A 24403-nucleotide genomic window follows, 5' to 3' on the forward strand; every position below is an offset into this window, starting at 1 on the left:
AGATGAAGGACATAACAGAGAGAGGAAGGACATAACAGAGAGATATGACATAACAGAGAGATGAAGGACATAACAGAGAGATGAAGGCCATAACAGAAAGATGAAGGACATAACAGGGAGATGAAGGACATAACAGAGATGAAGAACATAACAGAGAGATGAAGGACATAACAGAGTGATGAAGGATATAACAGAGAGATGAAGGACATAACAGGGAGATGAAGGACATAACAGAGAGATGAAGTACATAACAGATAGAGATGAAGGACATAAAAGAGAGATGAAGGACATAACAGAGAGATGAAGTACATAACAGATAGAGATGAAGGACATAGCATAGAAAGATGAAGGACATAACAGAGAGATGAAGGATATAACAGAGAGATGAAGGACATAACAGAGAGATGAAGGACATAACAGAGAAACATGACATAACAGAGAGATGAAGGACATAACAGAGAGACGAAGGCCATAACAGAAAGATAAAGGACATAACAGGGAGATGAAGGACATAACAGAGATGAAGGACATAACATAAAGATGAAGGACATAACAGAGTGATGAATGACATAACAGAGAGATGAAGGACATAACCGAGAGTGAAGGACATAACAGAGAGAGATGAAGGACATAACAGAGAGATGAAGGACATAACAGAGAGATGAAGGACATAACAGAGAGATGAAGGACGTAACAGAGAGATGAAGGCAATAATAGAAAGATGAAGGACATAACAGAGAGATGAGGGACATAACAGAGATGAAGGACATAACAGAGAGATGAAGGACATAACAAAGAGATGAAGGACATAACAGAGATGAAGGACATAACAGAGAGAGATGAAGGACATAACAGAGAGATGAAGGACATAACAGAGAGATGAAGTACATATCAGAGAAATGAAGGACATAACAGAGAGATGAAGGACATAACAGAGAGATGAAGTACATAACAGATAGAGATGAAGGACATAGCATAGAAAGATGAAGGACATAACAGAGAAATGAAGGACATAACAGAGAGATGAAGGACATAACAGAGAGATGAAGGACATAACAGAGAGATGAAGGACATAACAGATAGAGATGAAGGACATAGCAGAGAGAGATGAAGGACATAACAGAGAGATGAAGCACATGACAGAGAGATGAAGGACATAACAGAGAGATGAAGGACATAACAGAGAGATGAAGCACATAACAGAGAGATGAGGGACATAACAGAGAGATGAAGGACATAACAGAGAGATGAAGGACATAACAGAGAGATAAAAGACATAACAGAGAGATGAAGGACATAACAGAGAGATGAAGGACATAACAGAGAGTGAAGGACATAACAGAGAGAGATAGGACATAACAGAGAGATGAAGGACACAACAGAGATTTAAAGGACATAACAGAGATATGAAGGACATAACAGAGAGATGAATGACATAACAGAGAGATGAAGGACATAACCGAGAGTGAAGGACATAACAGAGAGTGAAGGACATAACAGATAGAGATAGGACATAACAGAGAGATGAAGGACATAACAGAGAGATGAAGGACATAACAGAGAGAGATAAAGGACATAACAGAGAGATGAAGGACATAACAGAGAGATGAAGGGCATAACAGAGAGATAAAGGACATAACATAGAGATGAAGGACATAACAGAGTGATGAATGACATAACAGAGAGATGAAGGACATAACAGAGAGAGATGAAGGACATAACAGAGAGATGAAGGACAAAACAGAGAGTGAAGGACATAACAGAGAGAGATAGGACATAACAGAGAGGTGATGGACATAACAGAGAGATGAAGGACATAACAGAGAGATGAAGGACATAACAGAGAGATGAAGGCAATAACAGAAAGATGAAGGACATAACAGGGAGATGAGGGACATAACAGAGATGAAGGACATAACAGAGAGATGAAGGACATAACAGTGAGATGAAGGACATAACAGATAGAGATGAAGGACATAGCAGAGAGATGAAAGACATAACAGAGAGATGAAGGACATAACACAGAGATGAAGGACATAACAGAGAGATGAAGGCAATAACAGAGTGATGAAGGACATAACAGAGAGAGATGTAGGACATAACAGAGAGATGAAGACATAACAGAGAGATGAAGGACATAACAGAGAGATGAAGGACATAACAGAGAGAGATGAAGGACATAACAGAGAGATGAAGGACATAACAGACAGATGAAGGACATAACAGACAGATGAAGGACATAACAAAGAGATGAAGGACATAACAGAGAGATGAAGGACATAACAGAGAGAGGAAGGACATAACAGAGAGATATGACATAACAGAGAGATGAAGGACATAACAGAGAGATGAAGGCCATAACAGAAAGATGAAGGACATAACAGGGAGATGAAGGACATAACAGAGATGAAGAACATAACAGAGAGATGAAGGACATAACAGAGTGATGAAGGATATAACAGAGAGATGAAGGACATAACAGGGAGATGAAGGACATAACAGAGAGATGAAGTACATAACAGATAGAGATGAAGGACATAACAGAGAGATGAAGGACATAACAGAGAGATGAAGTACATAACAGATAGAGATGAAGGACATAGCATAGAAAGATGAAGGACATAACAGAGAGATGAAGGATATAACAGAGAGATGAAGGACATAACAGAGAAACATGACATAACAGAGAGATGAAGGACATAACAGAGAGACGAAGGCCATAACAGAAAGATGAAGGACATAACAGGGAGATGAAGGACATAACAGAGATGAAGGACATAACATAAAGATGAAGGACATAACAGAGTGATGAATGACATAACAGTGAGATGAAGGACATAACCGAGAGTGAAGGACATAACAGAGAGAGATGAAGGACATAACAGAGAGATGAAGGACATAACAGAGAGATGAAGGACATAACAGAGAGATGAAGGACGTAACAGAGAGATGAAGGCAATAATAGAAAGATGAAGGACATAACAGAGAGATGAGGGACATAACAGAGATGAAGGACATAACAGAGAGATGAAGGACATAACAAAGAGATGAAGGACATAACAGAGATGAAGGACATAACAGAGAGAGATGAAGGACATAACAGAGAGATGAAGGACATAACAGAGAGATGAAGTACATATCAGAGAAATGAAGGACATAACAGAGAGATGAAGGACATAACAGAGAAATGAAGGACATAACAGAGAGATGAAGGACATAACAGAGAGATGAAGGACATAACAGAGAGAGATGAAGGACATAACAGAGAGATGAAGGACATAACAGATAGAGATGAAGGACATAGCAGAGAGAGATGAAGGACATAACAGAGAGATGAAGAACATAACAGAGAGATGAAGGACATAACAGAGAGATGAAGGGCATAACAGAGAGATAAAGGACATAACATAGAGATGAAGGACATAACAGAGTGATGAATGACATAACCGAGAGATGAAGGACATAACCGAGAGTGAAGGACATAACAGAGAGAGATGAAGGACATAACAGAGAGATGAAGGACAAAACAGAGAGTGAAGGACATAACAGAGAGAGATAGGACATAACAGAGAGGTGAAGGACTTAACAGAGAGATGAAGGACCTAAACCGTGCATGCCACCGCCACGAAACTGTGCATATTTTTTGGTGAGACCTTAAGTGGTAAACTTCCAGAGTCAGAAACGACGCCGGTCGCTTCCCTGAAGATTTTATTTTTGACTTTGCACCATCGGTGGTGATGGCGAAAGTCAATAACGGACCGCGTCCGTCCATACAAAACTTTTGGTCCCAAAATGCAAAATAGACTCTAAAACACACTCTAGCGCGCTCTGAATTTTTTCGCCACTTGAACCCTAGACCGCTCATTAGAGGCTGGGACCACATGATGTAAACCAACCAATTACATCTTAGATCTCTCACTGCTTGGTTTACTGTCATGGAGCACACTGCGGCTCCAGCGCTGGACCCAGGAAAGGTAAGAATAGCTTTTTTATGTGTTACTAATGTTTTGGTTTTTTGTGTTTGTATTTTTTACAGGTTGGCTCGCTTCGGGTTCGAGGACTACTTTAATCAAATGGTTAACGAGTGTGATGTGTGTTTTTTTTAATTTCAATAAAATATTTTTGTTAAGTCCTTGTTTTTTTTTTAAACTTTATTACTACCACATTAGTAATGGCCACTGACTTATTTAAAAAATAACAATAAAAAAAACGTTATAGAAGTAGTCCTCCAATCCAACGTAGTCCAATAACCGATCCTGTAAAGAAAAGCACAAAAAAAACAAACATAAGTAACACATGTGGTAGGCTTAGATACAGGGCCCATGTGGGGTAATGTGTGATGGGCCCTGTATCTAAGCCTACCAAATGGCTCCTCTTCAGCTACGGGTGCAGCGGAGGTCCTGACGCCATCCAGCATTGTGACATATTTGTGCGACACACAGCGATGTGACGTCACAACCCCGAAAAACATCGGGACCTCTGCTGTGATCTGGAAATGAGTAGGGTAAGTATAATGTTACTATAGTAACAAGGGCCTCAGTTACTTTAGGAACTTTAAATAGAAATGGTACAGGGGGGCCCTGGCTACCCCTGACTTTTGGGCATGGTCGCAATTGCAACCGCTGCGTCCCCAATAGCTGCTCCACCGATGCCGTTAGTGAGAGGCTGCTCCTACTAGAATAGTCCCTAAGAGGGCTGAGTTCACCTGTAACTGGGGCTACTGTGCATATAGGATTGATGGTTTGTCTGTTACAATCCTACTAATTGTTTGGATAGGTTAAGTGCAATAACCGGTCTGTTCTGCCCGTCTCTGATAGAGCATTCTGGGACCTGTAGTATCTCTAAATCCTATCTCACACCCGCTCATTACACTTGACCCTCCGTGTTTCTGCATCAGCATACATCATCATGGGTATAGAATATTCTAGTATATGTTATTTATGTCATTTTCATGTAGCAGCGAGACCTTGTGGCAAGCATTTATACCTCACCCCTCTTTTGTCAAGCCTCTTCAACAGCCAATCAATGCAGCACATGTACCACTGACATTCCTACTCCTGATTGGCTCATCGGATCAGTCACGGGAGTACCACCAGTTACCATGGAGTTTACCATTGTTTTATGGTCCAGTTATGGTGCTTAGGTGCCATCTACACTTTTCCATCATGGTCAGAAGTAAAAAATTTTTTTAGCAATTTGTGCTACAGCAGCTCTTTGTAAACAGACTAGATGGGCTAGAATTCACTTCCCATGATCAACAATGAGCTTTGCATGCCCATGACTCTGTCTTGGGTCCTCCGGTTGTCCTTGCTTGGACCACTTTTGGTTTGGTATTAAGCACTGCATAACAGGAACACCCAACAAGACCGGCAATTTCCGAGATGCTCTGACCCAGTCATTTAGCCATATAACAATTTGTTAAATTCGCCCAGATCCTTATAATTGGCCTATTTCAATAACTATTTTTCCTGCTGCCAACCACCCCCCCCCCCATCCCTTGACAGGTGCTGTGGCATTGATCAGTTCTTTACACGTGTGATGCCAACACCAAAGAATGCTAAAAAAAAAACACAGACAAAATAGTAAGAACAGATTTTTAGAATTAAAAAACATCTACCATTCATTCTCATGATGGAAGGAGAGTTCCACCCGACATCACCCCAACACCCGCTTTCCCACAGCTTTCTTACTTTATTATAATGATAAGGAATGAGATCTGTTACAATGAGACACAGATAAAGTTAATTTCAAAACTCTGAAAAGTTTACATTAAACTATTAAAAAAGTAACTAAAAGTAACTAAAAGTAAAGATCTCATTAAGAGTTTAGACCTTAGAACAACTTCATCACCCGAGAGATGGACGTCATTCTCCAGATATAGGATGGATCTCGTCAGGGATTTATCCAGCAGCTTATAAACATATCACATTCTATCATTTTCTGTTTCATTTCATCTGGAGAACGGGAATGTGTAAGTGCAGATCTCTTCTCTATATTTTGTATTATTGTTTCCTTATGACAATGTGAGGCAGTGACTCTGTAATGTCTATGGGGGGGGGGGGTCTCCTTTTTTCAATGATTTCTTTTTTTATCTCTTTTTCTTTTATATTATTATTATTTCTGAGAGAATGTTGAGTAAGGCCACATGCGCAAGACTGTAATTTTTATCTGCAATTACGGATTCATAATTGCGGATAAAATACGGACCATTAATTTCGGCCACAGACACCTTACCATATATTTAGAGGTGAATGTCTGGGCCGTAGAAATTACCCGCAAAAAATAGGACATGTCCTATTTTTCCATTTACGGACCGTACTACTATACTTTTTACTATGAGCACGGTCCGCAAATGCGGGTCAAACTCAGTGGCCCGTAAAAATACTACATGATTTCTCCATCCTTCTTACATAACTGAGCCATGTTCTTTATGGTGCCTACAAACCTTTTTCTTGGGTTTCCAGGTCTCCTTCATTTTAGAATCTTGTTTTTTATATTTCTATTAACCACTTTATGACCTGGACTGAAAAAGCCTTAATGATCGGCAAGGGTCCTTTTACACGGTCTGACATGGGCCGTGTAAACAAGCGCAGATCAACGAGACAGCTCATTGGTCGGCGCTGGTTTGCTCCTTTCACAAGGAGCTATGTATGGGGATGAGCACTCGTTACTACGATCTCTTGTCCCCACACATTTCTATCATGTCGGAAGCGCATCTCTGTTTACTGCCGACAACGCTAATATTTAATGCTGCATAAATGATACGATCAGCCGATCATCAAGCGTTTGCTCATCTATCGGCTGATCGTTGCCCTGGGGAATGATCTGGAACGAACCTTCACATGAACGTTTGTTTGCCCGTGTAAAAGGGCCTTTCGTTTTTACGTTTTGGTCTTTCTGAATTTCAGCAGCCATAACTTTTTTTATTTTTTCTTTGACATGGCAGCATTAGGCTTTGTGTTATGCAGGAGAAGTTGTATTTTTTTGTTGCCGCTGTTTGGGGGTAGAAATAAATTACTGTGTAATGTTATATAACAAAAATGTAGCATTAATATATTGAAAGTGATTTTGGCATTGTTTTTTCTTCATACTGTTCACATTTCACAATAAATTACATATTCAATTAATTCTTCAGGTTATTATGGTCATTTGTATGCCTAATAAGTTTTTTGTTTTTATGTAATGCATAATAAAATTTATTTTGCAACTTTATTTTATAATTTTAATGTATTAACATACTCGTAAATCCTGTGTCACTATGAAACCGGCTGCTGTTAGAGCAAAATGTCCATATTGGACCTAATACTTCTCCACAGTGGTTCCCCTAGGTTTTTTTCCGGTTGTTTCACACAATTATTTTTCTTAGGTTCCGGCCATGAATTAATATTGTGTTCAAATATATTAAATCTTTCAGGAGTTGTCCGGTCTCAGATATCCAATTTACAACACACACTCTGTATTAATTCCTCACGGTTTTCAAGATCTCTGCTTGTTGTTTTTCAGTAGTAACTTTCATTGCTTACTTCAAGTAGATAAAATTCTGTCCTGGTCATGTGATAGACACACAGGTACTGGGATCGTTACAGGGTCATGTGATAGAGACACATGTGCTCTGATCGTTACAGGATCATGTGATGGACACTCAAGTTCTGGCATTGTTACAGGGTCATATGATAGACACACAGGTGCTGGGATCATTACAGGGTCATGTGATGGACACACAGGTGCTGGGATCGTTACATGGTCATGTTGTAAACAAACACATGTTGGGATCTTTACAGGGTTATGTGATGGGCACTCAGGTGCTATGATCGTTACAGGGTTGTGAGATGGACACACTGGTGCTGGGATCGTTACATGGTCGTGTGATGGACACACAGGTGCTGGGATCGTTACATGGTTGTGTGATTGACACACAGGTCCTGGTTAGAGGACACAGCTCTGATGGCCGATTTGACACCCATTCGTGTGAATATATCCTTATAGTCATTACATCCGGGGTTCACCACTAAAGGACAAACCCACTTGGCTAGCCAGCGGTTTATTTACATACTGTTTAATAAATAAAGAGGGGGCAATATCTCAGCAACAGGGGGACGCAGGAGTTTGGAACAAACACTGGACTCACAAACACAGCAGAAATTTCGTGAGTCTAATAACTCACTTGGTAGGAGCTAGTGACAGGTCCTCTTTAAATAATGTTATATTATAATAGTTCAGACTTTTAAAGGCGCGGTTTTATCAATTTTGTGGTGTTTTTTTTACATTACTTTAGAGGAAAATGGGAAAAGTGTTTTTTTTATTTAAGATTTTTTTTTTTTTTGTGCACTACTGAAAACTTTAATTATTTTTTTTACACTTTTTTATTAGTCCTCTAGGGGATTTAACCAGTGATCGTCAGATCGCTACTTCAATACACTGTAATAATAATGTATCGCAGTGTATTATCTTTTCACAGGCTCCTGTTAAGCCCTACCAGAGGATGGGCTTAACAGTTGCAGAAAGAAGGCAGACCTGGGTGTTCTTCATTAGGCCCACAGGCTGCCATGACAACCAGTGGCATAACAACCGCTGTAGCAGCCGTAGTGCCTGCTACGGGGCCGCGGAAGGAGGGTGCCCGTTCCACCTGCCGGCACGTCCCCCCCATGCCGATGGCTTCGCTAGCAGCTCCTATGGCTGCTACAGTGGTAGCGATGCCATATTCAATAGTATCTGCTTTCTTTGGACGCAAACACTATTAACCACTATGGCAGAGCGTGGAGGTATCTCCCTGCTCTACCATAGGCTATAGGCCACGTTCGGCGTGCAGCCAATCAGGCGCGGGCCGGCATTATGACATCACTGGATCACGCTGGCTAACACAAGGATCCTGTAACAATAAAAGTGATGGTCATTTAGAAATTGAGATTGTGAATAATAATAATAATATAATAATGATACGTATTAAAAATAGTAATAATAATAATAAAAATACAAATAGTAAAAATAACTAATAATAATAATAATAATACAAATAATATAGGAAAATCTTAGTATATCCCAAAATTATATTTGATAAGATCCAAATGATATGTGCCATGGGTATTTTATATATATATATATATATATATATATATATATATATATATATATATATATATATATATATATATACACACATATATATATATATATATATATACAGTTTATACATGTAGCTATATATATTAGGAAAATTTCTATTGCTTTTGAACCTTGAAATTGTGTGATCATACGTCTCAGATAACAGACAACGTAAAACTTATTATTTTACTCTGATGTTCATTTACTTTAAAAAAATAATAATAATATGATGTAATTATATTTATTTTTTACAGCCATGGCAATATTTTTGGCATTACCATGTCTTTTTAATAAAACCTAAGGGAAAAAAAAGAGTACACAGCGCCACATCGTGCAAGATAATCCTGATGGAAAAGGTTGAAAAATGTAAATAAAGGTGATAGCGCTCACCTTTACAGGTTGTACAATTCAGGTACAACACTGATGTAAGCATGTAAGCAATTAAACAAATAGCTGCTGCTCCCCAATCCAGATGCCGGTATCATGGAAGCGTGGTACCGCAATGTAATAGTAAAATTGGAAAAAAATTATGGATATACAGGGGAGCGCTACTAATAAGTAAACGGGTAACAGTGGTAAATTCCTTGATTTATTAAATATAGGCAACGCGTTTCAACACATGCCCTGTGTTGAAACGCGTTGCCTATATTTAATAAATCAAGGAATTTACCACTGTTACCCGTTTACTTGTTAGTAGCGCTCCCCTGTATATCCATACATTTTTTCCAATTTTACTATGTCTTTTTAAAGTTTGGCTATGAGCATTAACCCAATCACATATCAATTAGGTGTGATCTAACAACTGGCGGGAAGTATCCAGGCTGGGAAAAAATTGTTTTAGAAAAAGATTAATTTTCATTCCAAGACAAAGGTTAAACATTTTTTGAAGGTTGTTCCACAGAGGCAGGATAATGGGTCAAATCAGACAGATACGTAAACGGGTCACCTGTCATACACAATTCTATATGACCTGAACTTCAAACCACTAGGATAGAAAATGAACTCACCACTTGAAAAACATTGACACTCTCATTGTTTGGGAGAAATAACATTGTCAAGATGATAGAGTTACCTAGGGAGTTTTTTCTTACTTCATTTTCTTCCAATTGAAATACCCCAATGTTTATTTACCAAACACTTAAACAGCTGATCACAAAATGTATATGACTAACTAAAGGATATAAACTAAGAGATATATCTCTGAAATCTATAAATGTCTACAGTCCAGTCAAGATATACCATCGTACATCATAAAATGGAAAACAGATCTAAATACTAAATTTACCTAAGAAAAACCCAAATATATAGTAAAAGGAGTGCACTTCTTTTCAGTATTCTTTATATTTCGGGAACAAAACTATAAATTAATTTTTAGATGGTAGAAATCATGACTCATTACATAAAATTGACCCAACCCAATGTCATATGTGTCAGCGCCGTGCCCAAGAGACAGCTGACCCATTACTTATCTGGCTTACTTGCCTCATTATCCAACTTTTTGTACATTTTTTTATTCTTCCTAAATTTGCTTATTAAAGTCAGAAATCTAATGTATAGGATGTTTATGTAACTTTTATGAACTGTTTGACAGCAGAATTATAGTGTACAAAATATTTCAGAAATGTATTATTCAAGATCTCGCTCCTCTTTATTTTTCTTTTCACTAAATAGAAATCTCACAGGGAAATACTATATAAATCCAGCGTGACTAAAACTCATCACCCACATGAACTAATCACAGTTGTTCCCCTCTAGTGAACGATGTACAAGAAATGATAACTTGTGGGTTAAATTAGTTACTTTACTATTATATTTAATTGTATTCCATTTCTTTTGAGAAGTTCATCTTTCTGAATATGCAGCACGGTAATTCCAGCACGGTGACTGAAATTGTTCTCTTGGGATTTCAGAATTTAAAAATTTGTAATATTTGTTTTTATCTTCTGCTTCTGATCATCTACTGTGTGACTGTATGTGGAAACCTCCTCATCATTCTAGTGGTGTCTTACAGCCGGTCGTTCCACTCTCCCATGTACTTCTTCCTCACACAACTCTCCTTCTCAGATATTCTCCTCTCCACCACCATAGTACCCAACATGCTCCATATTGTGTTGTATGAAGGAAGTTCTATGCCTTTTATCGGATGTTTGACACAATTTTATTTTTTTTCAGGCTCAGAGGCATTTGAATGTCTTTTTCTGATCGTCATGTCCTATGACAGGTATCAGGCCATCTGTAACCCTCTACATTACACCTCCGTCATGGACCGCACATTTTGTGGAAGGGCCGTTCTCTTGTGTTGGGTGATGATGTTTTCGGTTATATTGAGTTTCTCAGTCATAATGAATTGTTTTCAGTTCTGTGGACCAAACATCATTGATAGAGATGAGCGAACTTATGAAAAGTTCGGTTCGGCAAGTTCGCCGAATTTCGTGCAAAAGTTCGATTCGGACCGAACTAGTTCTGACCGAACCTGTAATACAAGAAAGCCCCTAAAAATCGTGTATAACACTGTTTTAAAGCCCTAGAAGCCCTGTATAACACTCTTAGGTCACCCATGAGTGTATCCAAGTACTTTTGAGCTGTCTTTAATGCAAAGTTGGTGTCAAAGTTACGCCAACATGTATGGCTCTAGGAAAACGGATGGGACACGGAGATAACTAACAGAAACCACTGCACTTGTGCATGTTGTATGCTTAATGCATTGTTAAAAAAGGTACAAAAATTTACCATTTTAGGCGGCTGATGCCTGCCAGGGTTCATACATATAAGGTGGTAAAAGAAGAAGCAATGGCTTTTGACAAGCCCTCCAAAAATTGACCCTTTTTATTGGCAGATGCCTGCCGGGGTTCATCCATACATGGATGTAAAAGCAACAAGCAATGGCTTTTCACAAGCCCTCCAAAAATTGACCCTTTTTATTGGCAGATGCCTGCCGAGGTTCTTCCATACATGGATGTAAAAGCAACAAGCAATGGCTTTTCACAAGCCCTCCAAAAATTGACCCTTTTTATTGGCAGATGCCTGCCGGGGTTCTTCCATACATTGATGTAAAAGCAACAAGCAATGGCTTTTGACAAGCCCTCCAAAAATTGACCCTTTTTATTGGCAGATGCCTGCCGGGGTTCTTCCATACATGGATGTAAAAGCATTAAAGCAACAAGCAATGGCTTTTCACAAGCCCTCCAAAAATTGACCCTTTTTATTGGCAGATGCCTGCCGGGGTTCTTCCATACATGGATGTAATAGCATTAAAGCAACAAGCAATGGCTTTTCACAAGCCCTCCAAAAATTGACCCTTTTTATTGGCAGATGCCTGCCGGGGTTCTTCCATACATGGATGTAAAAGCATTAAAGCAACAAGCAATGGCTTTTCACAAGCCCTCCAAAAATTGACCCTTTTTATTGGCAGATGCCTGCCGGGGTTCTTCCATACATGGATGTAAAAGCATTAAAGCAACAAGCAATGGCTTTTCACAAGCCCTCCAAAAATTGACCCTTTTTATTGGCAGATGCCTGCCGGGGTTCTTCCATACATTGATGTAAAAGCATTAAAGCAACAAGCAATGGCTTTTCACAAGCCCTCCAAAAATTGACCCTTTTTATTGGCAGATGCCTGCCGGGGTTCTTCCATACATGGATGTAAAAGCATTAAAGCAACAAGCAATGGCTTTTCACAAGCCCTCCAAAAATTGACCCTTTTTATTGGCAGATGCCTGCCGGGGTTCTTCCATACATGGATGTAAAAGCAACAAGCAATGGCTTTTCACAAGCCCTCCAAAAATTGACCCTTTTTATTGGCAAGGGTGAGTAGTAGCAGCACATTAAAAGACACTGGACGACAGTCACAGGACAAAGCCCTGTGGTGGGGCAGGCCTGCTTGTAGCAGACGGGCGGCAGTGGAGGTTTATTGGTGGTAGTAGTCGAGGTAGCCAACACAGACAGCAAGGGTGCAAGCAGTAGTAGCAGTAGTAGCAGCACATTAAAAAAAGAGACTGGACAGTCAGAGGAGGACAAAGCCCTGTGGTGGGGCAGGCCTCAGGCCTGCTTGTAGCAGACGGGCGGCAGTGGAGGTGTATTGGTGGTAGTAGTCGAGGTAGCCAACACAGACAGCAAGGGTGCAAGCAGTAGTAGCAGTAGTAGCAGCACATTAAAAAAAGAGACTGGACAGTCAGAGGAGGGCAAAGCCCTGTGGTGGGGCAGGCCTCAGGCCTGCTTGTAGCAGACGGCAGTGGAGGTGTATTGGTGGTAGTAGAGGTAGACTAGCCAACACAGACAGCAAGGGTGGTAGGACTGGTAGTAGCAGCAGCACATTAAAAAAAGAGACTGGACGACAGTCACAGGACATAGCCCTGTGGTGGGGTAGGCCTGCTTGTAGCAGACGGGCGGCAGTGTAGGTGTATTGGTGGTATTAGAGGTAGCCAACACAGACAGCAAGGGTGCAAGCAGTAGTAGCAGTAGTAGCAGCACATTAAAAAAAGAGACTGGACAGTCAGAGGAGGGCAAAGCCCTGTGGTGGGGCAGGCCTCAGGCCTGCTTGTAGCAGACGGGCGGCAGTGGAGGTGTATTGGTGGTAGTAGTCGAGGTAGCCAACACAGACAGCAAGGGTGCAAGCAGTAGTAGCAGTAGTAGCAGCACATTAAAAAAAGAGACTGGACAGTCAGAGGAGGGCAAAGCCCTGTGGTGGGGCAGGCCTCAGGCCTGCTTGTAGCAGACGGGCGGCAGTGGAGGTGTATTGGTGGTAGTAGTCGAGGTAGCCAACACAGACAGCAAGGGTGCAAGCAGTAGTAGCAGTAGTAGCAGCACATTAAAAAAAGAGACTGGACAGTCAGAGGAGGACAAAGCCCTGTGGTGGGGCAGGCCTCAGGCCTGCTTGTAGCAGACGGGCGGCAGTGGAGGTGTATTGGTGGTAGTAGTCGAGGTAGCCAACACAGACAGCAAGGGTGCAAGCAGTAGTAGCAGTAGTAGCAGCACATTAAAAAAAGAGACTGGACAGTCAGAGGAGGGCAAAGCCCTGTGGTGGGGCAGGCCTCAGGCCTGCTTGTAGCAGACGGGCGGCAGTGGAGGTGTATTGGTGGTAGTAGTCGAGGTAGCCAACACAGACAGCAAGGGTGCAAGCAGTAGTAGCAGTAGTAGCAGCACATTAAAAAAAGAGACTGGACAGTCAGAGGAGGGCAAAGCCCTGTGGTGGGGCAGGCCTCAGGCCTGCTTGTAGCAGACGGGCGGCAGTGGAGGTGTATTGGTGGTAGTAGTCGAGGTAGCCAACACAGACAGCAAGGGTGCAAGCAGTAGTAGCAGTAGTAGCAGCACATTAAAAAAAGAGACTGGACAGTCAGAGGAGGGCAAAGCCCTGTGGTGGGGCAGGCCTCAGGCCTGCTTGTAGCAGACGGGCGGCAGTGGAGGTGTATTGGTGGTAGTAGTCGAGGTAGCCAACACAGACAGCAAGGGTGCAAGCAGTAGTAGCAGTAGTAGCAGCACATTAAAAAAAGAGACTGGACAGTCAGAGGAGGACAAAGCCCTGTGGTGGGGCAGGCCTCAGGCCTGCTTGTAGCAGACGGGCGGCAGTGGAGGTGTATTGGTGGTAGTAGTCGAGGTAGCCAACACAGACAGCAAGGGTGCAAGCAGTAGTAGCAGTAGTAGCAGCACATTAAAAAAAGAGACTGGACAGTCAGAGGAGGGCAAAGCCCTGTGGTGGGGCAGGCCTCAGGCCTGCTTGTAGCAGACGGCAGTGGAGGTGTATTGGTGGTAGTAGAGGTAGACTAGCCAACACAGACAGCAAGGGTGGTAGGACTGGTAGTAGCAGCAGCACATTAAAAAAAGAGACTGGACGACAGTCACAGGACATAGCCCTGTGGTGGGGTAGGCCTGCTTGTAGCAGACGGGCGGCAGTGTAGGTGTATTGGTGGTATTAGAGGTAGCCAACACAGACAGCAAGGGTGCAAGCAGTAGTAGCAGTAGTAGCAGCACATTAAAAAAAAGAGAGACTGGACAGTCACAGGAGGACAAAGCCCTGTGGTGGGGCAGGCCTCAGGCCTGCTTGTAGCAGACGGGCGGCAGTGGAGGTGTATTGGTGGTAGACTGGTAGTAGCCGAGGTAGCCAACACAGACAGCAAGGGTGCAAGCAGTAGTAGCAGTAGTAGCAGCACATTAAAAAAAGAGACTGGACAGTCAGAGGAGGGCAAAGCCCTGTGGTGGGGCAGGCCTCAGGCCTGCTTGTAGCAGACGGGCGGCAGTGGAGGTGTATTGGTGGTAGTAGTCGAGGTAGCCAACACAGACAGCAAGGGTGCAAGCAGTAGTAGCAGTAGTAGCAGCACATTAAAAAAAGAGACTGGACAGTCAGAGGAGGGCAAAGCCCTGTGGTGGGGCAGGCCTCAGGCCTGCTTGTAGCAGACGGGCGGCAGTGGAGGTGTATTGGTGGTAGTAGTCGAGGTAGCCAACACAGACAGCAAGGGTGCAAGCAGTAGTAGCAGTAGTAGCAGCACATTAAAAAAAGAGACTGGACAGTCAGAGGAGGGCAAAGCCCTGTGGTGGGGCAGGCCTCAGGCCTGCTTGTAGCAGACGGGCGGCAGTGGAGGTGTATTGGTGGTAGACTGGTAGTAGCCGAGGTAGCCAACACAGACAGCAAGGGTGCAAGCAGTAGTAGCAGTAGTAGCAGCACATTAAAAAAAGAGACTGGACAGTCAGAGGAGGGCAAAGCCCTGTGGTGGGGCAGGCCTCAGGCCTGCTTGTAGCAGACGGCAGTGGAGGTGTATTGGTGGTAGTAGAGGTAGACTAGCCAACACAGACAGCAAGGGTGGTAGGACTGGTAGTAGCAGCAGCACATTAAAAAAAGAGACTGGACGACAGTCACAGGACATAGCCCTGTGGTGGGGTAGGCCTGCTTGTAGCAGACGGGCGGCAGTGTAGGTGTATTGGTGGTATTAGAGGTAGCCAACACAGACAGCAAGGGTGCAAGCAGTAGTAGCAGTAGTAGCAGCACATTAAAAAAAAGAGAGACTGGACAGTCACAGGAGGACAAAGCCCTGTGGTGGGGCAGGCCTCAGGCCTGCTTGTAGCAGACGGGCGGCAGTGGAGGTGTATTGGTGGTAGTAGTCGAGGTAGCCAACACAGACAGCAAGGGTGCAAGCAGTAGTAGCAGTAGTAGCAGCACATTAAAAAAAGAGACTGGACAGTCACAGGAGGACAAAGCCCTGTAGTGGGGCAGGCCTCAGGCCTGCTTGTAGCAGATGGCAGTGTAGGTGTATTGGTGGTAGTAGAGGTACTAGCCAACACAGACAGCAAGGGTGCAAGCAGTAGTAGCAGTAGTAGCAGCACATTAAAAAAAGAGACTGGACAGTCAGAGGAGGGCAAAGCCCTGTGGTGGGGCAGGCCTCAGGCCTGCTTGTAGCAGACGGCAGTGGAGGTGTATTGGTGGTAGTAGAGGTAGACTAGCCAACACAGACAGCAAGGGTGGTAGGACTGGTAGTAGCAGCAGCACATTAAAAAAAGAGACTGGACGACAGTCACAGGACATAGCCCTGTGGTGGGGTAGGCCTGCTTGTAGCAGACGGGCGGCAGTGTAGGTGTATTGGTGGTATTAGAGGTAGCCAACACAGACAGCAAGGGTGCAAGCAGTAGTAGCAGTAGTAGCAGCACATTAAAAAAAAGAGAGACTGGACAGTCACAGGAGGACAAAGCCCTGTGGTGGGGCAGGCCTCAGGCCTGCTTGTAGCAGACGGGCGGCAGTGGAGGTGTATTGGTGGTAGTAGTCGAGGTAGCCAACACAGACAGCAAGGGTGCAAGCAGTAGTAGCAGTAGTAGCAGCACATTAAAAAAAGAGACTGGACAGTCACAGGAGGACAAAGCCCTGTAGTGGGGCAGGCCTCAGGCCTGCTTGTAGCAGATGGCAGTGTAGGTGTATTGGTGGTAGTAGAGGTACTAGCCAACACAGACAGCAAGGGTGCAAGCAGTAGTAGCAGTAGTAGCAGCACATTAAAAAAAGAGACTGGAGAGTCACAGGACAAAGCCCTCTGGTGGGGCAGGCCTGCTTGTAGCAGACGGCACTGGGGTGGATTGGTGGTAGAAGTAGTAGCAGCTGCAGCACCAACAGCGGCACATTAAAAAAAGAGTGGACAGGACAGAATCCCATAGTAGCAGGCGGCAGTAGCAGGCGGCAGCAGCAGCAGCAATGTAAGATCTAATCAGTGGCATCAGGCACAGGGGTTTTAAAATCCTCACCGATCCACGCTTGATTCATTTTCAGAAACGTGAGATTTTCCAAGCTGTTGGCGGACAATCTTGTTCGCTTAGGGGTGACGAAGCCCCCTGCTGCGCTGAATACCCTCTCTGACGCTACACTGGAGGGTGGACAAGACAGTACACCCATGGCAAACTGGGCCAGTTCTTGCCAATGATCCAATCTGCTGACCCAGAAGTCCATGGGGTCTGGGATCAGCATTTCTGACGGAGAAAGGGCACAGTCCAAGTACGAGTGAACCTGGTTGTTTAGGTGCTGCACCTGGAGATGGTGAACATCCCTTTGGTGACTAGTGCTACGATGTGTGTCAGGTCGGGGTATTGGATGTAAAAATGTTGTCATCATATTTTCCAAACTGAATTGGCTGCTGCTGCTGCTGCTGCTGCCGCTGCTGCCACGGCTGCCGCCTATTGCAGAGGTAGCTCTGCCAGAGGCGGTGGAACGATGAGACAGTGGGGAGCGGAGAGTGGCCCCCCGGTCAGACATGCTTGCAGCGGGTGTCTGCCGTTTGAAAGCCATGACAAGCTGGCTGCATAGCTTCTCTCTATAATAAGCCAATTTTGCCTCCCTCTCGGAAGGCGCAAAAAACTCCCCCATTCTGGCTTTATACCGAGGGTCTAAAAGTGTGGCTATCCAGTAGTCATCTCTTTGCTTCATGCTAACAATACGACAGTCAGCGCGCAAGTAACGAAGCATACAGCTCGCCATCCTGGCCAGCGTTTCAGAGGGCCCGGTTGGTTCCATCTCCGCCCCATACTGCCATGGTTGTCCATCATCAAGGTCGTCGTCAGACTCGTCATCACCACCATCACTGTCATGTTGTGCGGCTGCCTCGTCCCCTATCCCTTCCTGTGATTCCATCTCCAAATCCAGCTCCTCTTCAGGTCCTGTTTCCTCATCCTCCTCCTCCTCCTCAACATCCATAGCCAGATGTGATCCTTCCTCCATCCTTTGCTGAATCATCGCTGTGAGCGTTTGCTCCATAATGAATATCAGCGGCATAACATCGTTCATTCCGCTAGCGTCACGGCTCACAAATCGTGTGGCCTCTTCAAAGGGCCTCAAAACGCGACATGCGTCTCTAACCAGCTGCCAGTGCCTGAGCTCGAAATTACACTGGCTCCAAACGCTGCCCGTCTGCTGCATCAGGAAATCATTCACGGCTTTCCGCTGTTCGTACAGACGGTCCAACATGTGCAGGGTGGAATTCCATCGTGTTGGAACGTCGCAAATCAGGCTGTGTTCTGGGAGATTGTTTTGACGCTGCAAGTCCAGGAGGGCGTGCTTAAATGCATACGAACGTCTAAAGCGAACGCAAACCCTCCTGGACATGGCCAGCACACCCTTCAAACCAACATATGACTTTAAGAAGCGTGTTATGACCAGATTGATCACATGTGCCATGCAAGGAGCGTGTGTCAGGTGACCTAGACGCAGTGCAGCCACAACGTTCTTGCCGTTATCAGAGACAACATTGCCCAGTGTGAGTTTCAGAGGAGACAGCCAGCGTGCGATTTCCTCCTTGATGCACAGCAGCAGCTCCTGCCCTGTGTGGCTTTTCTCGCCCAGGCTCAGCAGGTGTAAGACAGCGTTGTGGCGCTTCACCTTGCACCTATGAAAAGAGGAGGGAGGAGGAGTGGAAGATACGCTGTGTCCTGTCGGGGACGGGAAGACCTCCAAGGAGGAAGGCAAGGAGGAGGAGGAGGAGTAGGAGGAGAAGGATGGTAGGCGCCTGGTGTCCGGAGTTGAACTAGAAACATACAAGCGTGGAGGTGGTAATGCCTGGCATTGCTGCGGTGGTGCATCGGACTGCAAAATATTGACCCAGTGGGCCGTGAAAGACATGTACTGTCCCTGCCCATAGTTGCTGCTCCACGTGTCGACGGTGGCATGTACCCTGCTGCACACGGATAATTGCAAGGACTTGGACACCTTTTCCTCCACATGCTTGTGCAAGGCAGGGACAGCTGTTTTGGAGAAGTAATGTCGGCTAGGTATTCGCCACCTAGGCTGAGCGCACGCCATCAATTGCTTGAAGCCGGCGGAGTCGACCAGGTGGTATGGCAGCGACTGCACCACCAACAACTTTGCCAGGTGTGAATTAAGCCGCACGACAAGTGGATGACTGGGTATATATTGTTGCTTATTGGACAACGATTCCGTAATGGATAACTGACGGGACATAGGAGGAGCACTAGATGACAGTGATGATGATGATGACAACGACATGGTGGATAAGGCCTGGCTACTACTTAGATGACAGGGACTCGGAGCAGCAGCAGCAGCGGAAGAGGGGTCTTCATTAGATGTACATGATGGTGGGGCATGTTGATTGTCCCACATGGCCTTGTGATGCCGTTCCATGTGTTTACGTAGAGCAGTAGTTCCTACATTGCTGCCCTGCCCACGCCTTACTTTCTGCTTGCAGATACGGCACTGTGCCATGTTTTCCTCCTCTGGGAAGGTACAGAAAAATTGCCACACGGCAGAGTACCGTAAAGAGGTAGTACCACGTCCACCACCACCACCACCACCACAACCACCCGAGCTTGCCCCTTGTCTGGCAGGCTTTTTTCGGGAACCTACACCAGCATCTGTGTCGCCGTCACCGGCTCCTGAGCTGACCCTACCGCTGCAACGTTTTGCAGATTGACTTCTGCCCCTACCTCGGCTTGGCTGTTTATCACATCCAGTGCCGCCACTACTACCCTCCTCCTCTGACGCCGTCATCACCTCGTCACCTGGTTCCCACGTCCTGTCTAAAACAACATCATCATCATAGCCTTCCTCATCATCCCCGCCACTTCTGTCACTGTGTTGTGAATGTGATGTGACATCATGGCGGGCTCCATGCCCCCCCTCATTACTGCGTCTGCCACCACGGCTACCACCACCAACACCCCCACTACCGCAGCTATGCGTCTCGGTCACCGCTTCCACCTCCACCACCGCCGCAACACACTCCGTTGGCTGACTCGCGGAAAACAAATCATCATCATCACTATGTTGTTCAGTATCTTCCTTCGCACCCGAGGAGATGTCTCTTAGGACTCTCAGGAAAGATGGCTTCCCGCTAGGAAGGGGGAGCGAAGACATAGATGATGGAATGGAAACGCTAGAAATACCTATATTACTACTGTCACCGTGCCAAGGAACTGTAGAGGATCTGGAATCCAACGAAACCTGGCTTGAAGCCAGATCGTCAGAGTCTTCCTGCTGAGATGACCGCGAGCCAGCCAACCAGTCCACAATGGCCGTATTGTCTAAAGTAACCCGCCCACCGGAGGAGATGGACAAGTCTGGCTTGCTGATACTACTACTAGCAGGCACATGGCAGCTGCTACTAGTGGAACTGGGCACATGTCTTGTGCCACAAATGCTGCTACTGGGTCTGGCACCAACAGATCCAACATTTGGACTGGAAGAGGAGACGGCATGGGTGTTTCTTCCTCTACCCCGTCCTTTCACAACCTTTTTTTTCCCAGACATTTCAGAGCCCCTTTTAAAAGCGTATTCACACACGGACACTGGCTTGGCAAATGGCAATGAATGAGAATTTCAATCAGCCTCGCTGCAGTGCACTCAGGGAATGCTGGGCCTTGTAGTACTACTAGGCTGCCTGTATGGCAAGTTGGATTGTTATTCCAGGGATGAGCCCCTTTTAAAAGCGTATTCACACACGGACACTGGCTTGGCAAATGGCAATGAATGAGAATTTCAATCAGCCTCGCTGCAGTGCACTCAGGGAATGCTGGGCCTTGTAGTACTACTACTACCACTACTACAAAGGCTGCCTGTATTGCAAGTTGGATGCAATGGGGATGAGCCCCTTCTAAAAGCGTATTCACACACGGACACTGGCTTGGCAAATGGCAATGAATGAGAATTTCAATCAGCCTCGCTGCAGTGCACTCAGGGAATGCTGGGCCTTGTAGTACTACTAGGCTGCCTGTATGGCAAGTTGGATTGTTATTCCAGGGATGAGCCCCTTTTAAAAGCGTATTCACACACGGACACTGGCTTGGCAAATGGCAATGAATGAGAATTTCAATCAGCCTCGCTGCAGTGCACTCAGGGAATGCTGGGCCTTGTAGTACTACTACTACCACTACTACAAAGGCTGCCTGTATTGCAAGTTGGATGCAATGGGGATGAGCCCCTTCTAAAAGCGTATTCACACACGGACACTGGCTTGGCAAATGGCAATGAATGAGAATTTCAATCAGCCTCGCTGCAGTGCACTCAGGGAATGCTGGGCGTTGTAGTACTTCTAGGCTGCCTGTATGGCAAGTTGGATTGTTATCCTGTTAATAACGGCCAGGGATGAGCCCCTTTTAAAAGCGTATTCACACACGGACACTGGCTTGGCAAATGGCAATGAATGAGAATTTCAATCAGCCTCGCTGCAGTGCACTCAGGGAATGCTGGGCCTTGTAGTACTACTACTACCACTACTACAAAGGCTGCCTGTATTGCAAGTTGGATGCAATGGGGATGAGCCCCTTCTAAAAGCGTATTCACACACGGACACTGGCTTGGCAAATGGCAATGAATGAGAATTTCAATCAGCCTCGCTGCAGTGCACTCAGGGAATGCTGGGCCTTGTAGTACTACTAGGCTGCCTGTATGGCAAGTTGGATTGTTATTCCAGGGATGAGCCCCTTTTAAAAGCGTATTCACACACGGACACTGGCTTGGCAAATGGCAATGAATGAGAATTTCAATCAGCCTCGCTGCAGTGCACTCAGGGAATGCTGGGCGTTGTAGTACTTCTAGGCTGCCTGTATGGCAAGTTGGATTGTTATTCCAGGGATGAGCCCCTTTTAAAAGCGTATTCACACACGGACACTGGCTTGGCAAATGGCAATGAATGAGAATTTCAATCAGCCTCGCTGCAGTGCACTCAGGGAATGCTGGGCGTTGTAGTACTTCTAGGCTGCCTGTATGGCAAGTTGGATTGTTATCCTGTTAATAACGGCCAGGGATGAGCCCCTTTTAAAAGCGTATTCACACACGGACACTGGCTTGGCAAATGGCAATGAATGAGAATTTCAATCAGCCTCGCTGCAGTGCACTCAGGGAATGCTGGGCCTTGTAGTACTACTACTACCACTACTACAAAGGCTGCCTGTATTGCAAGTTGGATGCAATGGGGATGAGCCCCTTCTAAAAGCGTATTCACACACGGACACTGGCTTGGCAAATGGCAATGAATGAGAATTTCAATCAGCCTCGCTGCAGTGCACTCAGGGAATGCTGGGCGTTGTAGTACTTCTAGGCTGCCTGTATGGCAAGTTGGATTGTTATTCCAGGGATGAGCCCCTTTTAAAAGCGTATTCACACACGGACACTGGCTTGGCAAATGGCAATGAATGAGAATTTCAATCAGCCTCGCTGCAGTGCACTCAGGGAATGCTGGGCCTTATAGTACTACTAGGCTGCCTGTATTGCAAGTTGGATGCAACGGGGATGAGCCCCTTATAAAAGCGTATTCACACACTGGCTGAGTAGTGAGTAGTGGATGAGCCCCTTCGATTTCTGAATTCCTGCCTTTTAGATTCCTAAAGCTTTCCCTTACTGCACAGAGATGCTATTCCTACAGCTCCTGTCTGTAAAATGGCCGCTGAGCTCCGTGCATAGACTTTTATTGCAGGCTTGAGCCCGCCCCTATGCTGCCTCCCGATAGGCTGGGAGAGCCGTTTGCAAGGCATTATGGGGTAGCCTGATGTCAGGTGATCTTCTGTAATCCTCCATTTTAGATGTAACATGTGGCAGGCGCCAAAATGTAGCCGGGTTCGGTCAAAACGGGTTCGGCCGAACCCGGTAAAGTTCGGATTCGCTGCGAACCGAACTTTTCCTGAAGTTCGGACCGAAACCGGGTTCGGTTGTCCCGGTTCGCTCATCTCTAATCATTGACCATTTCTTCTGTGATTTAGAACCTTTACTTGAACTTTCCTGCTCAGATACTTTTTTAATGAAAATAGCAGAAAGGATACTGGTCGTACCATTTGCACTTTGTCCATTTACTGTGATTATAGTCTCATATGTTTATATTATAGTCACCATACTGAAGATCCCATCTGTGACTGGGAGGCAGAAGACCTTCTCCACCTGCAGCTCTCACCTGGCGGTGGTGTCCATGTTTTATGGGTCACTTGTTTGTATCTATTTATTTCCAAATACCGGCAATGTAAAGAAAATCCTCTCCCTGTTCTACACGGTTATAACTCCACTTCTTAACCCTTTGATCTACAGTCTGAGTAACAGAGATATTAAGCAGGCTCTTAGAAAGCTAATGAGGTGTTTCTCATCCACTTCCCTTAAATGACTTGATTTATTATTCTTTCTACCTGGTCTGTCAAGTACCAATTTATCTTTATTAAACTGGTTATGTAACATCCATGGTCGTGGACCGTCGGGATTACTCACCCCTCGACGGCCGCAGCCATGGTCTTGTGAGTGCTGGCCCGCATCTCATCCTCAGGAGATGCCAGCACTCACTTCCGCTCCACTCTGCTGTGTCCCGTAGGGTGAGCGAGCACGCGCACATGGGAATTATCATTAATTAGCTCATGATTACCCTGGACTATAAGAAGGGCCCTGCCTCTTTGCGCATTGCCTGAGCGTTGTTGTGTTTTCCTATGTTAGTCTTGCAAATGGTTCCTTAGTGTTATCCTGTTCCCGTTGTTTCCCGTGCCCTGAATCCCGTGCTATTTTTTCCTGTGCCTTAAAGGGGTTTTCCAATCCTTTTTTTTTTTTTTTAAATCAATGCAATGTTCCTCTATTAATATATTAGTGCACTCTGACTATCTTTTTCTTGATAATAAATGGTTTTAGTAACATTACTCCCTATTGTTTACCTTGAGAGGTTTGTTTTTCTCAGTAAGTTCATTCCTCTTCTCTTCCTGTGTTTCTCCACCCTGCATGCACTGCTCTAGTCCCAGCATGCAATGTGCATTCAGCAGTGCACTTGCGCCGCCTACTACACCCAGCTCTACTAACTTCTGCAATCTCAGTCTTCATTTTGGTGCTCTCATTCTATTACTGATAGCACAAGCTGAAATC

General features: G+C 44.9%; 1 protein-coding gene across 1 annotated transcript in view; it reads left to right on the top strand.

Moving 5' to 3' along the window:
- The window catches only part of LOC142750662 (olfactory receptor 11L1-like), a 39603-nt gene extending 15937 nt beyond the window's left edge, over positions 1-23666 (top strand). The window contains exons 2-3 of the mRNA XM_075859651.1: positions 10944-11474; positions 23247-23666. Of these exons, the coding sequence (XP_075715766.1) occupies positions 10944-11474; positions 23247-23666 (951 nt within the window). The remainder of the gene's footprint in view (positions 1-10943; positions 11475-23246) is intronic.
- Positions 23667-24403: the final 737 nt, after the last annotated feature.

The sequence above is a fragment of the Rhinoderma darwinii genome, chromosome 3, assembly GCF_050947455.1.
Source record: "Rhinoderma darwinii isolate aRhiDar2 chromosome 3, aRhiDar2.hap1, whole genome shotgun sequence".
Taxonomy (NCBI): Eukaryota; Metazoa; Chordata; class Amphibia; order Anura; family Rhinodermatidae; genus Rhinoderma; species Rhinoderma darwinii.